The sequence below is a fragment of the Carcharodon carcharias genome, chromosome 11, assembly GCF_017639515.1.
Source record: "Carcharodon carcharias isolate sCarCar2 chromosome 11, sCarCar2.pri, whole genome shotgun sequence".
NCBI classification, from domain to species: Eukaryota; Metazoa; Chordata; class Chondrichthyes; order Lamniformes; family Lamnidae; genus Carcharodon; species Carcharodon carcharias.
In genome coordinates, this window is record NC_054477.1 from 159,327,081 (window position 1) to 159,353,970 (window position 26,890).

General features: G+C 44.5%; 1 protein-coding gene across 4 annotated transcripts in view; it reads left to right on the top strand.

The window, feature by feature from the left end:
• Positions 1-10,380: 10,380 nt before the first annotated feature.
• The window catches only part of farp1 (FERM, RhoGEF (ARHGEF) and pleckstrin domain protein 1 (chondrocyte-derived)), a 318,851-nt gene continuing 302,341 nt past the window's right edge, over positions 10,381-26,890 (top strand). The window contains exon 1 of one of the 4 annotated variants that reach the window (XM_041199861.1): positions 10,381-10,768. Coding sequence is in view for 2 of the 4 variants with exons in the window: in XM_041199863.1 (XP_041055797.1) it covers positions 25,230-25,259 (30 nt within the window). In the remaining 2 variants the exon portion in view is untranslated. Of the gene's footprint in view, positions 10,769-25,121; positions 25,260-26,890 lie in introns of those variants that run through there. The other 3 variants (XM_041199862.1, XM_041199863.1, XM_041199860.1) reach the window with 3 other exon arrangements.

Sequence of the window (26,890 nt, forward strand, 5' to 3'; positions counted from 1 at the left end):
CTCCTTTGTATTTTGCTGTATTATACCACACACCAGCATTTGTTTATTTATTGAATCGTGCGCAGATCTTTTCTTTGTTACTCTCCTTCCTTTTCCCCTCTTTCACATCTCACTCTCCTCCCTGCCCCTCTGTCACAGAGCGGTGAAGAAAATCAGTGTTCGTGGTCACCTCAACGACAACACCTCAGGGAGAATTTTCTCCCGGTTGGGAGCAGGCAGGCCCGGAGCCAGTCGCCGTCTGCGATCGGCTGCGCGCTGCCATTTTATGTGTGACGCGCACCTGGAAGCGCTCAGTATTACCTGTGCAGGTGGTGGGGGGAGGAGGGAGAGCCGGGGTCTGCGCTAAAGAGTGCAGAAATCTCCCTGAGGCACGGAACTGCTATTTGATTATGAAAAATTAAAAAGAAAAATTATTCAGACATGTCCCTTCATGTGACAGTGTCACATGAGCTGGGACCTGTCTATGAATTTTAATAATTTTTATGTAAGTTATAAACCCTTCGTGAAACCTCATCCCGCCTGTGGATGAGGTTCCATGAAAAATGCGAAGGCCGCCTGGGCTCTTCGCCTGCCCGACAACCTTAAGGTTGGACGGGCAACCCTTACAACTACTTTTAATTAGATAATTATTGGCCTTAACAGGCCTTTGACAGTTCAGCGGGCACCACACTGACAGTTGGAATAAATGGAAGATTCTGGACCTTATATCTTTAATATAATGAAACATCCCAGGCGTTTCACAGGAACATTATAAAACAAAGTGCAACAACAAGCCACATAAGATAGTAAGTCAGGTGATGAAAAGCTTGGTAAAAGAGGTAGGTTTTAAGGAGTGTCTTTTAGAAGGAAAGTGAGGTAAGGAAGCTGAGAAGTGTGGGGAGGGAATTCCAGAGCTTAGGGCCAGGCAACTGAAGGCACGGCCACCAGTGGTGGAACAAATATAATTGAAGGTGCACAAGAGGCCAGAATGAGAGGAGTACAGATATCTCGGAAGCTTGTGGGGCTGGAGGAGATGAGATTGGGAGCAGCAAGGCCATGGAGGGATTTGAAAACAAGAAATGAGAATATTACAATCAGAAGTTGCTTGACCAGGAGCCAATGTATGTCAGTGAGGACAGGGGAACAGCAGTTGTTGTGACACTGGGCATCAGGGTTTTGAATGACCTCAAGTTTACAGAGGTTAGAATGTGGGAGACCAGCCAAGAACACATTGAAATAGTTGAGGTTAGAGGTAATATAGACGTGACTGAGGGTTTCAGCAACAGGTGGAAATAGGTGGTCTTTGCAAATATGAGGCCAGAAGCTCATCTCAGGATCATATGTGACACCAAGATTATGAACATACTGACTCAATCTCAGATTATTGCCAGGGAGAGAGATGGAGTCGGTAGCTCAGGAACGGATTTTGGAGAGGGGAGGGAAGACCATGACTTCAGTCTTTGCAATATTTATTTGGAGCTAATTTCTGCCCATCCAGTACGGATGTCCAATGAGCAGTCTGATAAGTTAGTAACACTGTAGGGGTTGAGATGTGATGATGAGGAGTACCTGGGTGTTGTCAGCATGTTTGCGAAAACTAACACTCCCTGTGGATGATGTCGCCAAGGAGGCAGCATGTACCTCTTCAATAATCCTGCAGGAAAATAGGTTTGTCGGATGAGGATGGAATTTGGGATTGAGTTGGTTACTGTGCCTCCCCTTGTACAATAACTGGTGATATTGTCAAAGCTCAAACATTTAGAATAAACACTTTGACCTTCCTTGGACCAAGTCAAAAGTGTCTCAATACCTTTTAAAGGAGGGATGAAATGCACATTCCTTGACTTAATATGAATAGGATTGGGAGCAGGAGTTGGCCATTCAGCTCATCAAGCCTGCTCTGCCATTTGATATGATCATGGCTGATCTGATTGTGAGCTCTACTTCACGGTAACCACATTGAGGAATTTCAACTGTTTCATGAAAACTCTTTCATTGAGTACTGCCATGAAGGTGATGGCAGTTACTGATTATGTAGTTAACCTCTCAATACTATTGATCTGTGTCTACAGTGGAAGTCGGATGAATATCTTCATTATGAAGACCATGGGGTGAAGTTTACACTTTGGACGAAATCAAGAATGCGCTCAAAACACTATGGTTATGTTATAATTCAAGTTTCTGCTAAAATTCATAATTGTAGGTAAAATCTTCCATGAACAAGCACAAAAGGGGCAGCGGAATAGAACATAATCAATTCTTTGCATTGGGAAGTATTCCTTGATGTATTTACAAGTGTGTAACCTTTGGCAATTTTATCAATTCAGCTGAAAATGGGTTTATCACCAAAGATAAGAATTTGTAATCAGGATGTCCTAAGAGTAATCAGATTTTAAAATCATTGAAAATGATGTTTAAAAACTTATGGAACCACTCCAATGGTGCACACTAGTCAAAAGTGAGAGCCCGTGAGGCACATTAGGAATGTGCCCGTGAGCCTAAGAAAATGGGTGTAATTTAAAGAGCCTTCCTGAACCACGGTGATCGATGGAATCTCTCAAACTTTGACCAGGAAGCATAGCCAGTTCTGTGGGTGACACAAATTCAAACTTCACTCAGCTTTAAAAGATTGCCAAAAACATGGGCGTGGGTCTGTAACTCCTTTACAGACAGACTTCTCTCCTCTTCTAAACTTTTGTAAACTCGCATCCAGGGTCAGGACCTCTTTTTTTTTTGTAGGTTAAGACAAAAACATCAGGGGATCGACCTTTACTGAGGCTGGAGTTACCACTAAACTAAACAAACGTGCTTGTTCAAAATACTGCTGGCACTTAGCATTAACAAATGTGCAGCAAACTTTTTGTACGGTTACTAAATTTGGCAGTTGGCTTCTGCTACAGTTCGCTTATCTGATCATATCATTTACTCAGCAATTTGACCAAGGATTATGTTTGCACCAAAATATTTGTAGAGATAATGGTTTTGCTGCTTTTCTGACATTGTTGCCAATTGTTTCTACCCCAGCGTAGGGATGTCTAGAACTTTTTTTTTGGAATCCGAACTTTGTATCAGGGAAATATTTAAGGATTTACCACATCTGCCTTGGCTGAAAAAGGGAGAATAGTTCACACGGGAGTTTTTCTTTGGTGTTCAAGATGACTAAAAGTAGCAAGTTACTTCTCCATAACGCCTGAGATTTTATCACATGGGAAACTACAGGGGAGTGAATTGTCCTGGGCCCTTTCTGTAATTCAATCCAGTCTTCCTGCTCTCCATTCTATCACAGACCATCCCATATGTTCTGTCCTCCTCCTCCCACTGTACTTGCTTAAAACCTTTTACTTCAAAAGGTCATCGACCTGAAACATTAACTCTTGTTTCTCTCTCTACAGATGCTGCCTGACCTGCTGAGTATTTCCAGTAGTTTCTGATTTTATTAGAGCTTTCCAGCATTTGCATTATTTTGCCTCTGTAGGAAAAAGAATTGTCTGTTTAAATAACCATGCATTCTGACTGCAGTGGTTCTAAGACTGCATACTGCTTTTTGTTAAATGCTGTTCGCACCACTTACAACAAAGTGTTCATGCTACACAGTTTGGCTGCTATATGCAATGGCTTGTGTGACACCTGAAGGAATGCATTTGGACATGCACCACCTGTTGAGGACTAACATGGGAAAAGGTTGGGGGCATGCGACTATTTGGGGTAGTGCTGTCACAAACATGATGGGCCAAATGGCTTGTGCTTTAAAATTTTATCCCCCCTTTCCCTCCGTAACAAACCGCCCTGGAGTAACCTGATTTTCAGCCTCTTCGATGGGAGTGGAAAAGAAAATGTTCTGACAAAGTTTACCTCTTTGTTTTCTGTCTGGATGTAGCCAGTCTCTGTCACAGACACAGAAGATTTTCACCGACACCTGACCTACTACTATTGTAGAGGTGGAAATCGGAGAGCTCCGGCTGGCCTATTTCAGGGAGCGAGAGAGAATAAAAATTCTCCAGGTGTAATGCAACAACAACTTGCATTTATTTAGCACCTTTAATGTAGTCTAACATCCAAAGGTGCTTCATGGGCACGTTATCTGGCAAAATCTACCACTGAACCACGTGAAGTATTTCGACAGATGACCAAAAGCTTGATGGGTTTTCTGGGTGTGTCTTAGAGGAGAGAGGCAGAGTGGTTGAAGGAGGGAATTCAGAGCTTAGGGCCCAGACAGCTAATGGCATGGTCGCCTATGGTGGAGCAATGAAAATCCAACGGCTAGTATTGGAGGAGCTCAGAGATCTCGGAGAATTGTAGGACTGGAGGCGATTACCGAGATGGTGTGGGTAGGGTTGCCAACTGTGATTAGATGTATTCCAGGAGGTTTCATCACATGACTTGCCACCACGTTCCAGCCATTGGTCGGCCAACATTTCCATCCTTGTGATGTACTGCCTTCCTACGCCAGTTGGAAAGGAAAAAAGACTCATGACCCAACTGGATGATGCTTGACTGTCATCCAAACAGCCTTTATTTCTCATTTTCAGTATTTTTATATCAGGTGAAGAGAAATGTTCAAAGAAAATGACAAAAAAAAAGCGATCATTTTTAATGTCCTGATGATTTTTCTCCGGGTCTGCACAGAGCTGTGTCCTGGAGATTGACTTTCAATTCCTGGAGACTCCAGACCAATCCTGGAGGGTTGGCAATCTTAGGTTGGGTGGGGGGGGTGTGGGGGGTGGGGACATTAATTTGGAAATAAGGGTAACATTTTTAAAACAGGATGTTGTTGCAGTGACCATTATATGACGGTAGGATTTTCCACTTGTACAATATCATTCCACGCTGTAGTAAAACTAATGAAAGCTGGGGGAACGGCGATTGAAAATAAGCAGTGGCCTCTTCCTTGCCGATGACAGTGTGTAAAACCTGCAAGGATGTGGTTTGGGCAAGATGATCAGAGGTTTGTAACGCTCTAAACTGTGCTAAACCAGAAGGAAGGACTGGATATGGAGGTAGATTTAACATGGATAAAGTTTTGCTTTGAAATTAACCATTATCCATTTGCTTCAACATTATCACCTTTTGACTGAAATAATCATCTGCCTTTTTCAAATGTGGACTTTGTGGTGGGAACTGTGCCTCTGATCTACGATAACTGGTACTACATATTTTGGTGTTTTATTACATTCTAGCCTTTAATTTCCTGCCAGACAGTAAGTTTTCCAAACTATTATAATTATAAAAGCTCAATTAAGGCGGTTCATTGTAAACATTCAGCAGACCTATTAATCGGATCAGGGTAGCCCAGAGGCACTGTTGACATTGTTTTTTTTTTCTCAGTGAATGGTAAAATTCTATTGTGGCGAACCACAAAATGCAAATATTTACCTTGATTTAAAGTTGCAGTCCAGGAACTGCAGGCCTGGTGGGCCTCGGGACTTCAGTGCATGCATCGGCTGGGAAATGGCCGCGTGTGTGTAGATAAACAACAGGAGCAAAGCAGATTCGACAGAAACCCAGAAGATCCGAGCGGGCAGCCGAAGTTGGTGACTCCATGATGCAGGCCAAAAGGGCGAAGGTACGCTTTTGGAGCAGTGATGTTCTGCTCAACACGGCTGAAGATCGGAAAGTGTGCTTGGAAGGTGAAACATCAGTGTACGCAGAGATCCAGGAGAAAGGGATCTCGGACAGCGAGCTTGAAACCCTGGAGGTGGATCTTGGTTGAAGCTAATTGGGAGCGACAGTTGGAGAGAATTCCAAGGTGAATTCTTCAAATGTGGAGATTGGAAACACACGAGAAAGACAGAGTTTCAGTGAGACCAATTGGCTTACGGTGTGATAAACCATTAAGAAATCCATAGAATCTGCTTTGGTCATGTCATTTACTTTGGAGTGTGGTGTGTCTGACCACAGTTTGCCTGCTGATTCACATGTACTGCATACTTTCTATGAATATTAGAGTATAAGATAGATATGGTAAATTGTTTTATCTTTCCAAATTTGTATGTGTCTGTAAAGTTATATCTGGGGTGAGGGATTAGTGAATATTTGAAATTTTTTTCTGTTTGTATTGAGAGCTTTCCAACAATTTTTGCCTGGTGTAATATATTTCATTTCTCTTGTTTAATAAATGTTTTATTTTTTCTGTTAAAAGTTCATCAGCAGACTTCTGTGAATTTGTTCAGTAACTTTGCTCCTCAGTTTCCAAAAAAAAATAAAAGTTGGAATCTATCAAGCCAGGTTTCACTCTGAGGTATGACTTGTCCAGTGTTAACATCCGTTGGGATCGTAACACCGTTCTTTATTTATCAATCAATACTTGCATTTATATAGCATCTTTAAAGTAGTAAAATGTTCCAAGGCACTTTGCAGGCGCTTAAAACAGACAAAAGCAGACAGAAGCAAATGATGGAGAGAGTAAGCACAGGCAGCTAAAAACTTGGTTGGGTAAGTTGGAAGGAGGGTTTTAGAGGAGGAAAGAGGTGGAGAGCTTTAGGGAATGAATGACACAGCTTAAATTTTTTGGCATTATCCTAAATTTGTATCATCTCACAATCCATACATAACCCTTCATAATCTTGCAAACCTCTACTGGGTAATCCTTTAAATTTTCTCCTCTGCTCTGCTCTGCTCTAGTGAGTAAAGCCATTTACTTCTCAACTCCATCTATTGTCACTCCTTATCTCTAGTACACTTCAATTGCTTTTACATTTTTCCTGTAATAGTGTGTTGCAAATATGCACACAACCCCTAACTGCAGTCTAGTTAGGATCTTGTTCACCAGGCAAAATTCGACACCAGGCTACATAAGGAGATACTAGCACAGGTGATGAGGTAGGTTTTAAGGAGAATCTTAGAGGAGAGAGAGATTAGGGGAGGGAATTTCAGAACTTGAGTCCCTGACAGCTGAAGGCACAACCTCCAATGGTGGAGCGATGCAAATCCAGGGCACACAAGGCCAAAATTAAAGGCGTGCAGAGACCTCGGAGGGTTGCTGAGCTGGAGAAGATTAGAGGTAGCAAGGAGCTTGATCTTGAAAGGATTTGAATACAATTTTAAATTTGAGGGACAAAAACAGAAAATGCTGGAAAAACTCAGCAGGTCCAGCAGCATCTGTGGAGAGAGAAACAGAGTTAACATTTTGAGTCCGTGTGACCCTTCTTCAGAGGGCCAGCATTTTCTGATTTTTGATTCAGATTTAGAGCATCTGTAGTAATTTGCTTTTATCTTAGTATTAAATTGGGGGGCTTCTGTTCTGGGAGCTAATGGAGGTCAGTGAGCACTGGGGTGATGGGAGAATGGGACTTGGCATGAGTTAGGATATGGGCAGCAGAATTTTGAACAAGGACAAGTTTACTAACGTGGAAGATGGGAGAACATTGTTGTCGACTGTAGCACATACCAAATTTTGTGCCATTGGCTAATTTTGATATCGTTCATTTAATTCCTAAAAACAGATCATTTTTGCTTTTAACAGATCCCACCCACAACCCCTGGAATACCCCTCTCTACGTTCTTCCAGTCTGTAATGCTTCCCTGTACCCCATCTATTTTCTGCTCGCCAATGATCTCATTATTATTTATGTGACACACTCTCTTCATTCTCTCTGCCGTGGAGTCTCTTAAGAGATTTCGTCAAATTCCTAAACAAAAACAAAAGTACCTGGAAAAACTCAGCAGTTCTGACAGCATCTGTGGAGAGGAACACAGTTAACGTTTTGAGTCTGTATGACTCTTCGACAGAACTAAGGAAAAATAGAAAAGAGGTGAAATATAAGCTGGTTTAAGGGGGGTGGGTGGGACAGGTAGAGCTGGATAGAGGGCCAGTGATAGGTGGAGATAACCAAAAGATGTCATAGACAAAAGGACAAAGAGGTGTTGAAGGTGGTGATATTATCTAAAGAATGCGATAATAGGTGACATTAAGGGTAGAAAGCAGGACAAGCAAGGTACAGATAACCTTAATGGGGGTGGGAAAGGATCGAAATAGGCTAAAAGGTAGAGATAAAACAATGGATGGAAATATATTTAAAAATAATGGAAATAGGTGGGAAAAGAAAAATCTATATAAATTATTGGAAAAAAGGGGGTGGGGATGGAGGAGAGAGTTCATGATCTAAAATTGTTGAACTCAATATTCAGTCTGGAAGGCTGTAAAGTGCCTAGTCAGAAGATGAGGTGCTGTTCCTCCAGTTTGCGTTGAGCTTCACTGGAACAATGCAGCAAGCCAAAGACGGACATGTGGGCAAGAGAGCAGGGTGGAGTGTTGAAATGGCAAGCGACAGGGAGGTCTGGGTCATGTTTGCGGACAGACTGAAGGTGTTCCGCAAGGCATTTGTTCTCTCCGATGTAGAGGAAATGTCAAATTCCTTATGGAAATCCATATAAACCACATCCACTGCATTTCCCTTCTCCTTCCAGGATGATATTAAGGGTGAGTGACTGCAGTTCTGAGGGAAGAATGGAAAAACTGCGATTGTTTTCCTTCGAGCGAAGCGTTTAAGGGGAATTTAATAGATATATTCAAAATTATGAAGGGTTTTGATGGAACGACTAGGGAGAAACTTTCCTCTGACACGTCACCAAAGATGGTGGATTTAAAATTATTGGCAAAAGAACTGGAAGGGAATAAAGATATTTTATTCATGCAGAAGTTTAAGCTGTGGAATGTGCTACCTGAACAATGGTGGTGGAATGGGATTCTACAGGATCTTTTAAAAGGCAATTAGACCTGTAGTTGAAGAGGATAAATTTGCAGGGCGATGGGGGAAAAGAGCAGGGTGAGTGGGACTAAATTGGACAGCTCTTTCAAAGAGCTGGCACAGGCATGATGGGCTGAATGGCCTCCTGTACTGTAAGATGATAAAATTCCTTGCTGTTATTTCTCCAGTTATTCTACAAGGTTGGTTCAGCACCACCTATCTTTTGGAAATTGGCACTGACTGCCTCAAATGAACTCATTTCCACAAGGGTGGAATACACAATTCCTGTTTGCTAACCTGTGTTCTGTAATTATTATGCAATTCTTTCCATCATTTCACATACTTTCTGTCTCACAGTGCATTACTCCTAAGGTGCCAGCTGTGGCCCAGTTGGGCACACTCTTGCTGTGGACTCAGAAGATTGTGGATTCAAGTCCCATTCCAGGATTTGAGCACAAAAATCTAGGCTGATGTTATAGTGCCAGAACTGAGGGAGTGTAGCACTGTTGGGGGTTCTGTCATTCAGATGAAATAGGCCCTGTTTGCTCTCTCAAGAGGATGTAAAAGATCCTGTGGCACTGTTTCAAAGATAACATAAATGAATCATAGAACAGTTGCAGCACAGGAAGAGACCATTTGGCCCATCATGTCCTTGCTGGCTCGTTGTGAGAGCAACTTGGCTGCTCTCACTTCCCCTGGACTTTCCCCTCAATCAACATCACAAAAACAGAGCATCTGGTCACATTGCCATTTGTGGGAGCTTGCTGTGCACAAATCGTCTGCTGTGTTTCCTATATGACAACAGTGACTACACATCAAATGCACTTCATTCGCTGTAAAATGCTTTGACGTGTCCTGTGGTTGTAAAAGGTGCCATAGAAATGCAAGTCTTTCTGTCTTTAAGACAATGCTACATCTAATGGGCAACCAAAGCAAGAAGATTCCGACATTGGAAAGTCAGGGGCAGGGAAAGACTAGGTGATCCATCAAAGCCTTTCCCACATCCAATGATAGTTGGGCACAGGAATATATTCCTGGAGGAATCATCACAAGACTTTCCCCCACGCTCATGCCATGAGTCAGCCAACACATCCATCCTTCCCATGCTGACTGGAAGAGCACTTGCGCTTTGTACCCAATTGGATGATGTTTGACCATCAGCCAAACAGCCCTTCGTCCCCCCGTTTTCAATATTTTAATATCTGGTAAAGAGAAATGTTCAAAGAAAATGAAGAAAAACAACAATCTTTTTTCAGAGCGCTGGCAATTTTTCTCCAGGATTGCACACAGCAGTGACCTGGAGATGGCTCTTCAATCCCTGGAGACTCCAATCCAGGCCAATCCTGGAGAGTTGACAACCCTCCTGATTCCATATTTCCTTTGTAAGCTGCTGGAGAGGCAAGAGAATCAAATTAATTCACTAGTGGAGGCAAAAGAAAAAGAGTATCTTCAAATTAATTCACCAGTTTTTTTTTGTTTTAATTTGGTATCTGCCTCTCTCATGAAGCCTAGTTCACTTTGCACACTTTCTAACCCTTCCTGGGTTTTTTAGTACTCTTGATGAAGTTACCCATTGATGAGGTGTTCCTCTGCTGAAAGGAAAGGGGATAAGTTTGGGTTATTGCACTGGGCGGCGCTTCTGCTGTTCCAAGTCTGGTGGGGATGGCGCTGTTCATCAATGCACACACACACACACACAATCTGGAAATGTGAAGCTCACATCCCTCAGCAGTTGGGATATTATGGCGACCCGGAGCCTCTCTTCCTCCTCCTTCTCCACTCTCTGAAACACCTGAAGTCTCTTCCCTCCCCTCCCCTCCCTCCTTCCTTCCTTCCTTGCTGGCTCTGAGCAGCCCCGACCCTCCTCCCCACCTTTCTCTCTCTCCTCCTCTTCCCACCCATCCAGCAACAGCGACTCAAGAGCGTCCTCCAGTCCCTTTGGTGGTGGTGGTGGTGGTGGTGGGGGGGGTGGAAGAAGAAGGAGGAAAAAGGGAAAGGCAGCAAGAGCCGAAGAAAAGAATCGCAGTGGCCGAGGTGAGGGTTGGACTTGATCCACCACAGCGGCTGGAGGGAGAGCAGGGAATGAGCCAGCACTTTACAAGGTGGGGGGAGACTTGTTTTGTCGGTGGTGGGAGAGAGAGGCTGATCCTGGGTTTGTCTGGGGTTGGGAGCTGGGGCTTGGAGTTAGAGGTGGAGGGGGGTGTTCAGTGGCTGTGAATTACCTGGGGCTGCAGACCCGACTCTGCGCTGCATGTTCCCCTTTCTCCACCCCGGGCAGCGTATCTGAAACAACCCTCGCAAACAAAAATCCTTCTCTGTTCGCACCCCGGCTTACAGCGAGCTCCCCCGTCTCGCTGTCTCTCTCTCTCTCTTACCTTTGCGCTCACTCAAGGTTAGGCAGAGAATTGGGGGTTACTGGGTGGGGGGGGTGGGGGGATTCTTTCATCCCCTCCTTTCTGATTATTTTTGGTGGGTGGGTGTGAAAGATATGTGTCACTGGGATTATCAGGAAATGAACACGCAAGTTTTTTTTATACCCCCCTCCCCCCCCACTGACAAAAATTTAAATGTAAAGAATTTCTTCACCACCACCACCCCCCCCCCCCCCCCTCCCTCCCTTTCAGTTTTCTGGTTAAATATTCCCTTTTGTTTTTAGGGATCAGATTTCACTGGGAAATGAGGTTTGATTATTCAGGGATTTGCAGACGGTTCCAGGTCCTGTTGGTCTTTTTCTGTGACACTTTGATCACTTTCTCAGTCTGGTTTTTTAGAAAAAAATAGAAATGGACAAAAAGCGTCCACCCTGTTGTTTCGGTTTTTATATGTATATATATACAAATGATAAGGATTTTTTGGGGGGGAGGCAGAACTCGCTTTGAACTGACTCTGTTAGAAACCGCGTCAAGTCTCATGGGTTGTGCTGGGTTTGGAATAGCCCAGCAAGACCTGAATTATCACTAGGAGGTTAATTGATCCTGAGGATCTTGATTGCATTTATATAGCGCCTTTCGTGACCACAGGACGTTCCCCCAGCGCTTTACAGCCAATGAAGTCCCTTTTTAAGGTCTAGTCACTGCTGCAATGTCCATAGTGCAGCAGCCAATTTGCGTACAGCAAGATCCCACCAACAGCAATGTGATCATGGCCCAGATCATCTGTCTTTTTTTTTAGTGACGTTGGTACAGGGATAAGTATTGACCCCAAGACACCAGGGAGACCTCCCCACTGCTTCTTCAAAATAGTAGCTGTGCGGTCTCTTACATCCATCTGAGAGAAGGCAAGCTTAATGTCTTATCCAAAAGACAGCACCTCCAACAGCGCAGCACTCCCTTAGTACTGCACTGGAAGTATCAACCTCGATTTTTGTAGCCCGAGTCTCTGGAGTGGGAGTTGGAACGCGCTACCTTCTGATTCAGGCAAGAGTGCTACCCAGTCAGCCTCAGCGGCCAACTCCTGCCTTTGGATAGACAATGGTTTCCACCTGGGAACTAACCCAATGTGATTTTTGTAAACAATTAGAGTCATCTGCTTTTGCATAGTATGCAAGTGTACAAAGAAACCCCATAAAAATCAGGAACCAATTGTTAAGTGCATTTAATGTTTCTTCCCACCCCACAACTGGTACAATTATTATTTTTGTTGGGTCATTGTTGGAGTTCTGATAGATTGTAAAAGTAAATAATGTCCCTAATTCTTAATGCTTAAGTACATATGTTACCTCACCTCAACTTTTGAAAACATATCGATTTTGAGCCTCATGTTACTGTATTTAGAATTATTATTAAGGTAATTGAGTTTTATTACATGAGTGAAGTTGGTACTGAACAAAGTAAGTTCCCCAGAGCTTGTGTGGTGTTTCAGAGAGATTACAAGCAAAAATTACAACTGACACTTGAAGCTTAGCAGAATATTTTAAAACCAATTGACTGCTTCAGGGCTTCTGATTTCAGTTCCACACTGAGAGTTCGCCAAATCATTCTGAACATTAACAGCAGATCCAGTGCCTTTTCTTCCTTGTGTGTCTTTACTCGCTTCATGTTGACAGGAAATTAAAGAAGTTTAAAATGATGCATAATTTCAGCTCATCCACAGTCGCTGCACCAGGTCCTGTTTGCCATCACCTCTGTGCTCAGTGACCGACACCGGCTCCCTATCCTGCAATGCCTCCATTTTGAAAATTCTCCCACCCTCGCTTTCAAATCCCTCTATGGCTCCACTCCTCCCTATTTTTGTAACCTCCAGCCCTACAGTCAGCTGAGACCTCTTAGCCCCTCCAATTCTGTTTCCTGCGCGTCCCCCGATTTTCATCGCCTCATCATCGGTGGCCGCGCCTTCAGCTGTTTGGGCCCTAAGTTCTGGAATTCCCAGCCGAAATCTCACCGCCTCTCTCTCTCTCTCTCTCTCTCCCTCTCTTTAAAACCAACCTCTTTCACCAAGCTTTTGGTCATCTGTACAAATCTCTCCTTATGTGGCTCTCAGTCAAACTTTGTCTGCTTGACTACACTCCAGTGAAGTACCTTTGGACATTTTACTATGTTAAAGACACTGTATAAATGCAAGTTGTTGGTAGCATACATTGATAATGTACTTAATGGCAGCAATTGTTGGAAACACATAATAAGCCTATCTGGTGTGAGATGTAGAGTCTCCAATACTGTTCTGATTTAAGAGCCAAACCAAAACATTAATCTTATAAAGATGGACCTGCTATACCTTTCAGTTCTATTGAATTTGATGGTGTATGCCATTTGTAATTTTGTTCTGTGATGATTCCTAAACACCACACGTACTGAGAGTTGGAGCTCACCTCACACTGCATCAGCCTCACTTACTTAATGAAACACAACTGATAAAATGTGGATAAATTACAGTAAGAAAAGCAACCATGTAATTTTAGTAGTTGACGTACCAGATGCACTTTAAGAATGAGGCATATTATTTACGTATATATGCTACTTACCGGAACTGCAGCAGAGATCCAGCAGAAAGGAAGACTTGCATTGATGTAGCACCTTTCACAAGCTCAGGTTGTTCCAAAGCGCTTTACAGCCAATGAAGTACTTTGAAGTGTAGTCACTGTTGTAATGTAGGAAACGCGGCAGCCAATTTGTGCACAGCAAGTTCCCACAAACAGCAATGTGATAATGACCAAGTTAACATATTGACTGATGGGTGAATATTGGCCAGGACGCTAGGGGATAACTCCCCAGCTCTTCTTTGAAATAGTGCCACGGCATCTTTTATGTCCACCTGGGAGTGCAGATGGGATTTAACGCCTCATTGAAAAGACGATACCTCTGACAGTGCAGCACTCCCTCAGTACTGCACTGGAGTGTCAGTCTTGATCTTTGTGCTTGAGACTCTGGAGTGGGAAATGAACCCACAATGTCCTGATTCGGAGGAAAGAACAAAATATAATTTTTATCAGTGGAAAAAATAGCATAAATGCACTTAGGAGCATATATAAAAAAAAAAGACATAGGAAGTGACCCGATTAGCCCAATCAGCCCATCCCGCACAGTCGTGAGGCTGAGTCTGTCCGATAAACCCCATTTTCACCCAGCTCCTCCCAGAGCCTTGCAATCTCCCGGGAGCAATAAAAGTAAAACACATTAAAACCCAGCTCAATTGTAGGGGGAAACTGGAAAATTCTTCCACAACCCCTTTAGATTATCAAAGCTAGACCAGTGAACAGCACCACCCGCAAATTCCCCTCCAAGCCACTCACCATCCTGACTTGGAAATATATCGCCGTTCCTTCACTGTCACTGGGTCAAAATCCTGGAACTCCCTCCCTAACAGCACTGTGGGTGTACCTACACCACATGGACTGCAGCGGTTCAAGAAGGCAGCTCACCACCGCCTTCTCAAGGGGCAATAAATGCTGGCCTAGCCAGCGGCGCCCACGTCCCATGAAAATGGATTTAAAAAAAAATACTGGGTCTGATTTATGTTACTTTTTCAAAATTCTTTCATGGGATGAGGGCACGGTTGGCAAGGTCAGTATTTGTTGCCCATCACGAATTGCCCTTGAGAAGGTGGTGGTGAGCTGCCTCCTTGAGCCGCTGCAGTCTATGCGGTGTAGGTATACCCACAGCGCTGTTAGGGAGGGAGTTCCAGGATTTTGACCCGCGACAGTGAAGGAACGGCGATATATTTCCAAGCGACAGTGAAGGTGTTTTCCATGCCTGGGTTGACAGGTGGTCCACCCAGTTTTATTTTTATTTGACTTTTCTGCAGGGGTTTGATGCAACTGTGTAACTTTTTGGGTCATTTCAAAGGACAGTTAAGAGTCAACCACATTGCTGTGGGTCTGAGTCACATGTAGGCCAGACCGGGTAAGGATGGCAGATTTCCTTCCCTAAAGGACATTAGTGAACCAGATGGGTTTTTAATGCCAATCCGGTAGTTTCATGACCATTATAAACGAGACTAACATTTTATTCCAGATTTAGTTAATTAACTAAACTTAAATTCTCCAACTGTTAGGGTGAGGCTTGGACCCATGTTTACAGGCCATTCCTAGTCCAGCAATATTACCACTGTGCTAATGACTCCCATAACAGAGCAGTGCCTTTAGGGGAAAGCTAAATAAACAAATGAGTGAGAAAGGAATGGAGGAATATGTTGGTGGCCCGAAATGGAGAGAGGTGGGAGGAGGATCATGTGAAGTACAAACACCGACATTGACTGGTGGGGTCAAATGCCTGTTTCTGTGCTGTAACCTTTCAACGAAACCCCCAGGCCCTGAGCAAACCTTATTCAGGTAAAATAATTGGTCCACATTAACACACGCTAGTTTTTTATAAACCTTGGTCAGATCACTCCCAAGTCTACGCTGCGGTGAAATATAGCGACCCAGTGTCTATGTGGGTAGCTGGTAACATTTGCATTAGCTGTGCCCTCTATGTGTATTTCTTGCTGACTGTGTGACATTAAAAATATGCCTCCAAATTTTGCACAGGGAATGTTAACATCTTATTTTGAGATGTCCCAGCACAGTTTTCTTAGCAAGCAGACTACGTTGTACTAATAATGGGACATCTCTGGATTTTTAGCTGAAGGATTATAATTCCTAAAGCATTGGCCTTTGCCACAAGTGCAGTAAACCTCCTAATAAGCTCAATCTTGCCAGTATGCTCTGGACATTAATCACCTCAGGCAACAATAAAGGAGGACTTTCAATTGAAATGGAGAATGGCAGATTCAGAAAGTGACAGCCAAGCAAGAAATCTTATAAAGGAGTCTCAGAGATCTCTTTAATTGTGAGTGCAATGCTATCAAAGCCCTGATTTCAGATTACTACCACATTTTTAAAGGAAATATATCTCTACTAGAGTATTCATGACATGCTTTTATTGCTTTTGAGTCTCTTGCTTCACTCTTCAAATAGGTTCGTGGTAGCTTATGCTGTTGAATCATTTGAACAAGTTGGTGTCTGGTTTGAGCTCTGGTTGTGCTGCATTTATTCATCTCTACAATTAAGGACATAAGAAACAGGCAAGAGTAGGCCTTGGTACCCACCCTCCCCTCCCCACCTGTGCTCGGTTCCCCTTACTGCACTAGTTTCTCCTTATAGTCCACCAGTGCAGTACGGAGGGAGTGCTGCACTCTTGGAGGTGCTGTCTTTTAGATGAGACATTAAACCGAGGCCCCTTTTCTCCTCTGAGGTGGATGTGAAAGATCCCAGGGCACAATTGTAAAGAAGAGCGAGAAAGTTGCCCTCTTGTGTAAAAGCAGAAAATGCTGGAAATACTCAGCAGCTCAGGCAGCATCTGTGGAAAGAAAAGCAGAGTTACCGTTAACTCCGTTTCTCACCACATATGCTGCCAGATCCCCTGAATGTTTTTCCAGCAATTTCTGTTTTTATTTCCGATTTCCAGCATCCGCAGCATTTTGCCTTTGTGTTTGTGTCCTGGATGATATTAATCCCTCAACCAATAGCATTGCAAAAACAGACCATTGCATTGCTATTTGTGGGATCTCACTGTGCACAAATTTGTCACTGTCACGTGTTCTACAATATAACATTGGTGATTTGGGATGCCCTGAGGTTGTGAAAGGTGCTGGAGCAATGCATGTTCTTTCTTTCTGTCTGGGTGACCTTACTATGGTTCCCCCACCTCTCCTGCCCACAGCCCTTGTCTGCACTGACAAGTGAAGAGTGGCAAAGCGCCAAACAACAACTTGCATTTATATAGCGCCTTTAGTGTAATAAAACAACCCAAGGTGCTTCACTGGTGTGTTATCCCATGAAACTTGATACTGAACCACTGAGATGTTAGCTGGATAGGTGATTAAATTTGGTGGAAGAGAGGGGTTTGAAGGAGCGTCTTAAAGGAGGAGAGAGGCGGAGAGGTCTAGGGAGAGCTTAGGGCCCAGGAAGCAGAATGGCCGCCAATGGTGGAGCATTTAAAATTGAGATTGCAGAGGAGGCCAGAATTGGAGCAGTGCAGGGATCTCGGAGGCTTGTAGAGTTGGAGGAGATTACAGAGTAAGGGAGGGGTGGGGCCAAGTTGGGATTTGAAAACACGGATGAGAATTTTAAATATAAAATGTTGCTGGATTGACAATGGGCTGTGTTCAGTGAACTCCTAGAATCCATGTCTTCAAGGGAAGAGGAGAGATCAAAGGAAGAAAGTTAGAGAAATAAATAATTGCGATGCAAAAATCAGGCATGGTACCTCTCTGGGACATTCGTCAACATCCCGCTTTAAATCATGGATGATTTCAGTCCGTGGTTCCCGGAATCATAGAAAGTTTCCGGCACAGGAAGAGACCACTCGGCCCATCGTGTCTGCGCCAGGCGAAAAACGAGCCCCCCCCCAGCCTCACCCCACTTTGCAGCGTGTAAAGCTGCAGGTTACAGTACTGTAGGGGGAGATGGTGGCGCAGTGGTAATGTCAGTGGACGAGTAATCCAGAGGCCTGGGCTAATGCCCTAGGACGTGGGTTCGAATCCGACCAAGGCAGCTTGTGGAATTCGAATTCAATGAATTAATAAATCCAATTTTTTTTAAAGAAGTCCAGAATACAAAGCTGGTGTCAGTAATGGGGACCGTGAAACCATTGTCGATTGTTGTAAAAACCCACCTGGTTCATTAACATCCTCTAGGGAAGGAAATCTGCTGCCCTTACCTGGTCTGGCCTACATGTGACTCCAGACCCACTGCGATGTGGCTGACTCTTAACTGCCCCCTGAAACGGCCTAGCAGGTCCCTCAGTTTAAGGGCAATTAGGGATGGGCAACAAATGCTGACCTTGCCAGCAACATCCACATCCCGTGAAAGAATTTTTTTTTTTAAAGCCCCTGCCCGGGCACCTATTTAAAAGAGATGAGGGTTTCTGCCTCTATCAGGCAGTGAGTTCCAGACCCCACCCCCCCCTCAACCTTCCGGGTGGAAACAATTTTCCTCGAGTAGGTGGTTTCTTTTCCAAATCATCTAATGCAAAGAATGGAAATAGGCCAATTTAAACTTTTAAAATTCATCATTTGCTTGACTTTGCAACAAAGATCAGCAGGTTTGTCAATCCAGGGCCACAAGTGACAGTATCTCAAACATCCCATGTTTAGTCATTATTTTCACTGCACTTCAGCCTTACCCAGACTGAGATGGTTGGTGACCAGAGGGCACACGTTTATGGCGCTGGCAGAAGAACAGAGGGGGCGATGAGGGATTTTTTTTTTTGCACAGTGAGTTGTTGTGATCTGGAATGCGCTGCCAGAAGGGGCGGTGGAAGCAGACTCAGTAGTAACTGAGGGAGTAAAAAAGGGAGATGGATAAATATTCGAAGGGGGCATTTTTTAAATAATCGTCCATGGGATGTGGGCGTCAGTGGCAAGTCCAGCACTTATTGCCCTTGAGAAGGTGGTGGTGAGCTGCCTTCTTGAACCGCTGCAGCCCAAATGGTGTAGGTACACCCACAGTGCGGTTAGGGAGGGGAGCAGGGATTTTGACCCAGTGACAGTGAAGGAACGGTGATATATTTCCAAGCCAGGATGGTGAGTGACTTGGAGGGAAGCTTTTGGGTGATAGAAGGGTTTGGAAGGTGCTCTTGAAGGAGCCTTGCTGAGTTGCTGCAGGGCATCTTGTAGATGGTACACACTGCTGCTACTGTGCTACAGACTGTATGTAGCTCTGTATACGTGTAACATTGAGACTGATAAAATGAGTGAAGTTATGCCAGAATGATTTTGATAACCCAATCATATATTATTGAAATGATTAAATCACATTCATACACAGTAATCTTGAAAGTGGTAAAAAGCCTTCGTTAAAATGTATACTCAGTGTCTTGTATTGAAATGAATCTGAACATCAAACTGGATCCAGTTCAACTCAGCCTGGCATTAATAGCCAGAAGACTAAATACACACGGTTCTTCTGAAAATGGGACGATAATAGTTAATTAGCTTCACGTACAATAGAAGTCACAGCATGGGGACCGCGTATGTGCTGCTGTATGGATATACCCAGTGCACTGTGCCCACTGACCTGCACTGGCTCCCATTCGACAACCTCTCCACTTCTAAAGTTCCCCTCCGTGTTTACAAATCCCACCCTGGCTTCACCCCCTCCCTTTCTGTGTAATCTCCTGCAGCCCCCCAACGCTGTGAGATCTCCGCGCTGCCTCATTCTGACACACCCCTGATTTTCATTCGCATCACCATTGGCGGCCTTGCCTTCAGCTTCCGGGGGCCAAAACCTCTGGAATTCCTCCCCTCGCCCTCACCGCCTCTCTCTTCCTTCAGCACACTCCTTAAAATCTACTTCTTTTGACTGAGCCTTTGGTTACCGGCCCTGACATCCGACAAGATTTTGCCTGAAGGTGCTTCCGCGGAGTGCCTTGGGAGGTTTGCTTACATTAAAGGTGCTATATAAATGCAAGTTGTTGATGACTGCACGAGTTAGTCAATTACTAAATGGGGAATTCGAGTTTCTTTTTAACTCTCACACTCTCTGCTGGTGCCACTGACTCTTGCTGAGATGTGGAGCCCTCCTGGTATCTTCCCCAAGTGAACACTTTGCCTGCTGTGTGAGCACAAGTTTCTGCAATGTGGCTATGGTGGTGGGTGCGGGTGGAGAGGTGGGGTGGGGTGGGGGGTTGGAGAACAACAGCAAAGGCAGTGAGATCTTTAACCAGTGCAGCATATGTTCCCAGCCAGGTCCTTATGGAGAACAGTCCAGAGGATTTATCTGCTTAATTCAACAGTCCGCCACCTCTCTCTAAGACTGGGCTGTTGAGGGAAGTTGTAATGTTCCCAGTGCCACTTACATGACGTTAGCTAATTGCAGAACAGGAATTGATACCGGGATCGTTTATTAACATCGCTGTGTAATATTAATTAGGGCAATATCTTCATTTCCCCTATCTGGGAAAGGTACTAGTTAATTAAAACTGTGCGAGTATCTCAGACAACTTCAAAAACGTGTAATTGGGGTTTCGTGGGGAGGCAGTGGCATAGTGGTCCAGGATTAAGCTAGTAATTCTAGTAATCCAGGGTAATGCTCTAGGGACCCGGATTCGAATCCCACCACGGCAGATGGTGAAATTTGAATTCAATAAAAATCTGGATGATGATAGCATTGCGGATTGTCGTAAAAACCCATCTGGTTCATTAATGTCCCTTAGGGAAGGAAATCTGCCTGGTCTGGCCTACATACTCGACAGCAATGTGGTTGACCCTTAAATGCACTCTGTTCTCAAGGACAATAAAAGGCCAGTGATGCCGGCAAATATATTTTTAAAAAATCATAGATTGAGAGCATGTTAGCCCTTCGCTGATGTCGAGGTGTAGGAAGTATAAATTCTTGTCCACAGTTCCCAGCGAGTTTCTGATCTTGACAGTCACTTGTGCTACTATCTCATTATGTGTCTCAGTGTCAAATTTTGTTTGATAATGCTACCGTGTCATTAAAGGCGCTGTATAAATGCAGGTTGTTGTTGGTGAGATTTCTGCACCGCTTCAGTTCTGGCCTCTTGAGCATCCCCGATTTTTATTGCTCTACCGTGGGCAGCCGTGCTTTCAGCGGCCCAGGCCTTAAGCTCTGGAATTCCTTCCCTAAACCTCTCCCGAACACAGCCCTTAAAACCTACCTCTTGGACCAAGCCTTTGGTCACCTGACCCAATGTTTCCTTACGTTTGGAATTCTCTATTGCCGATGGCTGTGGATGCTCAGTCATTGAGTATATTCAAGCACGAGATTGGTAGATTTTTGGACGCTAAGATAATCGAGTGATGAGGGGGAAGGTAGACTTGAGGTAGAAGATCAGCTATTGTCTTGTTGAATGATGGAGCAGGCTCAAGGGGACATATTGTCTGCTGCTGCTGCTCCAATTTACATTCCTATTTGGCTCGGTGTCAAATTTTGTTTGGTACTCCTCTTGGAGCATTTTACCATGTTAAAGGTGCTATATAAATGCAAGTTGATGCTGTTTATACTCAGAATGCGTGTTGACTAATTTTGAGAAATGCGGAAATTTTGACATTTGATGTCAACAGGAACACAGAGTAAATCGAATGTCAGCAGCGTGACCATATGAAAGGTTCACAGTTCTTTTACTGCACTCTTGTTCTGCAATACTGCTCCATGGGAATAGGGAACACCCATGGCACATCACCCAAGCAGCAATTCCTCAGGTGTGAGCTCCTATGTGCTCTTTGGCCGCTGTGAGAGTGAGTGATAATCGCAGACCAACTGGGATTGTCTCCCCTCCCCCAACCACCTCCAGTGTCCAAACCTGTCTACCTACTTCCCAGCAATGTTCAAAGGGGTAGTGGTCAGGGCCAGTGAACTTACCATCACCCTGAGTGAACTCAGCTCACTTGGCGCAGAACAGGATTCAATCTGGGGACTTTCTAAACTGTATAGTGTAGCACCATAACAGATGGTGCATTACTCACTGAGCTGCATTGGGCCTATCGCTCGTTTCTTAATCACAAACCATGCTCTTCGAAGAGCTAACAAAAATGAATAAGTTGGAGAGTCCTATTTCAACATAAAATACTGGAGTATTCATTATTTATTGCATTTAGCTGATCATAAATGAGTTACAACCCTAAACTCCAATTACAGGAAGTCTTAACCAGTTTCATTTGAAATACAAAAGTCCCTGTATGTTTCAGTTTTAAACAGCGGCTCTTGTTGGTTTAATGCACGTCAGAGATGCCCTAGGAATAACAGGAGACAAACTGGTACCAGGGGTGGAAAGGGGATGGAGAGGGGGAGGAAGCAAAGAGAACCTGGTTTGATCCATGCGTTGGGATTGCTTGAAGGAATGTTACAGGAGTTTCAAGTCTCTGGCAACTTGTTTTCTACACCAGCAAGTGTAGAACTCTGCAGTAACTCAAATCAGTTAATGTACACCTCATGTCTTTATTCATCAAAAGAAAGACTTGGCTTCTACCCCCCCCCCCACTTGCCCCCCACCAAAACGCTCTAAAGGCCAATGAAGCACTTTTGAGGTGTAGACGCTGTTGTAATGTAGCAAACTTGACAATCTGTGCACAGCAAGCTCCCACAAGCAGCAATATAACTGTGGTCAGGCAGTCTGCTTTGTTTTTTAATGATATTGGTTGAGGAATAAGTATTGATGTTTTTTACTGGGGTCTGGGGGTGGGGGAGCACCCTTGCTCCTCTTCAAAATAGTGCCCTGGGATCTTTTACACCGACCTGATTGCGTCAGATATTTTACTGCATTAAAAGCGCTATTTAAATGCATGTTGTTGTTACCCATCAGAGGCTAATTCACTGACACATCAGTACATGTACCTAAAAGATGCTGATTTCACCTTTAAACCAGTGCTGCATTTCATAGCAGCATTTATTTTAATTGGAATTTGGTTTTCTCTCCGCGTGTGCACTATTTTCATGTTATCAGCGAGAAAGGACACAGGCTGGGTTGCTTTTAGACCTGATGCTCCAATGCCCATGACCTGGATAGATGCCCCCTTCACCCCAATCATAGAGTAATGGTTATCAAGCTTTGTAGTTTGAAGGACCCCATTTCATGTGGATTCATAATCACAAACTCCCATCTAAATTGTAATACTTGACGCAAGACATCATTTTAAACTCGCAGCCTGCAGTATAACTCCAGGTTGGTCCGAAGGCCCTGACCGGCTTCTATATTACATACCGTTTATTTATGACCATTTCTGTTGTTGCTGCCAAATCTTGTTGATTTGCCTTTGCTGCTTCTTATGGCCACAGGAAAGAATTTATAGAAAACAAAACTCCGGCGAGATAAACCCCCAACTTTTCATTCTTTCGTTGAAGAGACATCGGCGGGGGGGGGGGGGGGGGGGGGGGGGGCGGCATTGGGTGACGTTTACAGGGGAGGTAGCGGTGTAGAGGCCCAGGTTAATTGCCTGGGGACATGGGTCCAATTCCCACCACGGCAACTGGTGAAATTTGAATTCAGTGGATAAATCTGGAACTGAAAATCTAGTCTCAGTAACCTTGACCACGGTGGGATTGTTGTAAGATCCTTTAGGGAAGGAAATCTGTCCTTATCTGGCCTGGCCTACATGTCTCTCCAAATCCAAAGCAATGTGGTTGGCTCTTAACTGCCCTCTGAAGTGATCTAGCAAGCCACTCAGTTCAAGGGGCAGTTAGGGATGGGCAACAAATGCTGGCCTCGCCAGCGACCCCCACAGCCCATGAAAGAATTAGAAAAAAGGTCAGAATTAGAAAAAAGGCAGCGCACCCGCAAGTATTTGAAATACTCACACGCGAGTGGGGTGCCAATGGGAAGTGAAGAGGCGTTGTGGGCAAGATGGGCTGTCGCTGGTTTGCTCCTGATTATCGGCAATGGCCCATAGACACCTGAAGGTGCTGCTAATGACTGACGTGACCTGCAGAATGTCTCCAGCCGCTGCACATCACTAAATCCCCTGGGAAGGCTCCACAACCCCTCAAGGGTCCACAGATCCCAGCTTGATTCCACTGTCAATTTATTTATTTATCTATTTCAGATAAATTTCTGGAATATCTGAAATCTGGATTCAGATTTATCTAATGCAGAAAAGTCTGCAGGTTTGTTCTTCCAATGCTCGTCCTGGCTTTCTATTAAAATCACCTAAGAAAGCTGGTGTGCAGGTAATCAACTCTTCTGTGCAGCCCCTACAAAACTGCAGAAATCTATCATTAGGCAGTGATGATGTGGCTTGTACTGAGAGCCCAGCTTTGAAGGAAGTTCCATTAGGTGAACAGCCAATATGTACATCAGAAATGGGAAGCCAACTAAAGGTATCTGGGTCTAAGGCTGCAGGTTCTGGGAAGAAGCAGAGTGCTGGTATGGCAGGAAGGACTCTTAACCATACTTTGTCAGTAACAGAAAGTTACCACACTGCCATTGGTTTATCTCTCTTGAATCTATACTATTCTTTGCCCCCACTTACCTTGCAGGATCATTTTGGAGGCTGATTTGAGGGGAGAAAGAGAAAAGACAAGGTATACAACTCCTGAACTTGTATCCAATTGGTTTGTGGAACATTTGAGGGCCAGATTCCTTTTGAAAGTTACTACTGAATTTGTCTTCAATTATCTTAACTCCTCTGGTTACCAACCTTCCTGCCAGTGGACTGCAGCGGGTCAAGAAGGCAGCTCGCCACCACCTCCTCAAGGGCAATTAGGGATAGGCAATAAATGCTGGCCCAGCCAGCGACGCCCACATCCCATGAATGAATTTCTAAAAACTTTCTGCTTATTTATGATATCAAAACCACGCCTCTATTAAATCTTCCCCGACCACCTCTGCTGTAAGGAGAACAGCCTCAGCTTCTCCACATAACTGAAGCCCCTCATCCCTGGTACCATTCTGGTAAATCTACTCTGCACCCTCTCCAAGTTCTTGACACCTGTTGTCCAGAATTGGAGACACCTAAAAGGGCAGTTGGGGTCTTGGCTTATCGCCTCATCCGAAGGACAGCACTCCCTCTGCACTGCACTGCACTGGGAGTATCAGCCTGGATTTTGTGCTCAAGCCTGTGGAGCGGGACTTGAAACCATGACCTTCTGGCCCAGAGGTGCGAGTGCAACCTTCTGAACCCACTGCTACAGTTAGCAGATGAGTTTGGTTGTATGAAGAATCATGGGAACAGATTCAGACGGTAATATTGAGGGCAAAGAGTCCATGGGCCACCCGGCAAGATGTGAAGACACTTGGGCCAACGCAGAAAGGACCCCCTACGTTGCACTCGATGTTGGGGAGAGTGGTGACCTGTGCCCTCGTGGTCTTTGTTCAGAAATCTAACCTAAGCTACTTTTGTAGACCGGGAGTGGTGAAGGTGGGGGTGGAGGAGGTTAGGGAAGATATTGAATTACTTGTCTGTCTCAGTCTGCAACTCTTGAAAGGTGTTTATTTTACCCTCCTGTTCCGTGTCTCCCATTTGTCAGAGGCGTCAGCTACAGTAGCAAGAGAGGTAAGGACAACAAGGCAGCAGGCAGGAGTAAATAACTCTGCATCATTTACACCGCGCACAGAGAACTCAAAATTCTGCAGCATTGTGGCTGGGAGTGAATATCATCAGTGTTGACATTCCAGAACCCAGATAATAATGTGTCCACAGCATAGTAAAAGAAAATGGGTGAGTGAATGGAAACCAAGCGCACAACCTGACTCGGACAGGCTCATGTTTCATAAGGGTTGTTCCCATTTTAGTGGCTGAGAGGTCGGCGAGAGATCTTTTTCTTTTCGCAAAGCTTTGTTGGCATCACGGGGCTAAGATTTGCCACCCTCGCGGGAGGTTTACAGCTTCCTGGCTCGCAGTTAGTTCCGTTTTCAGACCTGCACGGCTCTCCGCCAGAAGTCCCTCCTAATGATGCGGGCTGTCTCTCGTGTTTTGTGTAGGAATGGGACGCTAGCCTGTGCGGAGGTGAAATGTATAAGGAGGACAAGTTTCCTCTTGCTCACAGATTGTTCTCCTGTTCATTATGTTGATCATTTCTATGTCACGAGTGAAGTGCAAAGTTGTGGTTTCTCAAAACTACCGTAAATCATGGCGTATGAGTTGACCGGGCTAAGACATCTACCGTACCCAAAAATCCTGTTTTAGCATATACTCGATGTATAAGTTAACCTCCCCTTTTCAGTCACAATATGCTAGACTTGCATTAGTGGTCAGCCTCAATTTTTCCCCCCAAAAAATACATGTTTTACATACCTTATTACTGGGCGTGAGAGATCAAACCGCTGATATGGGCTGTGTTGCGTGGGAGTTTAAGATATGCCCACTCTTTGTGTCAGACACTGATGACATTTCAAATTGGTGACCACCCACACCCACGCCGCTGTTTCACTTTTATATCCGTTTGGAGGGATTTTCTGGGGCTTCAGAGGTCGACTTATACACCAACTAGGGTTGCCAACCCTCCAGGATTGACCTGGAGTCTCCAGGAACTGAAGATCAATCTCCAGGACACTGCTGTGTGCAGCCCTGGAGAAAAATCATCGGGGCGTTAGGAAAGATAGGGGTTTTTTTTGTCAATAACTACCTCAGCGGGTACAGGGATTGAATCCACACTGTTGCTGTTATTCTGCACCATACCCTAGCAATCTAGCTAACCCACCCTTACAGCAGAAACTAGACCTCAAAAAATACTTCATTGGGTGTAGAGTGTTTTGGGACATCTGAGGTGGTGCTACATGAATGCAAACTCTTAAGGGCTGAGGCTGTGCTGGAGTGCTGTTGCTGGAAGGGCTGGTCTCAGAAGTGAATGTGACCGGCTATTCACCTGCAGGGGCATCACAGTTGAATTGAATACTTCACCGGGCCACTTGTACATGGTCTCACTGTGATATGCATTCTTCACTATTTTCCTGAATCATTTTTCATGAAGGAATTACCCCTTTAAGGTGTTGATGCCTCCCACTATTACATTAAGAGCAACTGACATTTCGACATAGCACCTCCAACATAACAAATGGCCGCAAGGTGCTTCATCGGCACGTAATCGAACAAAGTTTGACGCCGAGCCACATTATTTTTTCAGACAAGTGACCAAAACCTTGGCTGAAAAGGGAAAGTTTGAAGCTGCGTCTTAAAGGAGGTGGAGAGACTGAGAGGTTTAGGTTGGGAATTCCAGAGCTTAGGGCCCTGGAGAACTGAACAGTGAATGCGGTTAAGGGGAAACATGAGGGGGAAGGGAATAGAGGGTTACAATGATATATTTAGATGAGGAAAGATGGGAGGAGGCTTGAGTGGAGCATAAACACCAG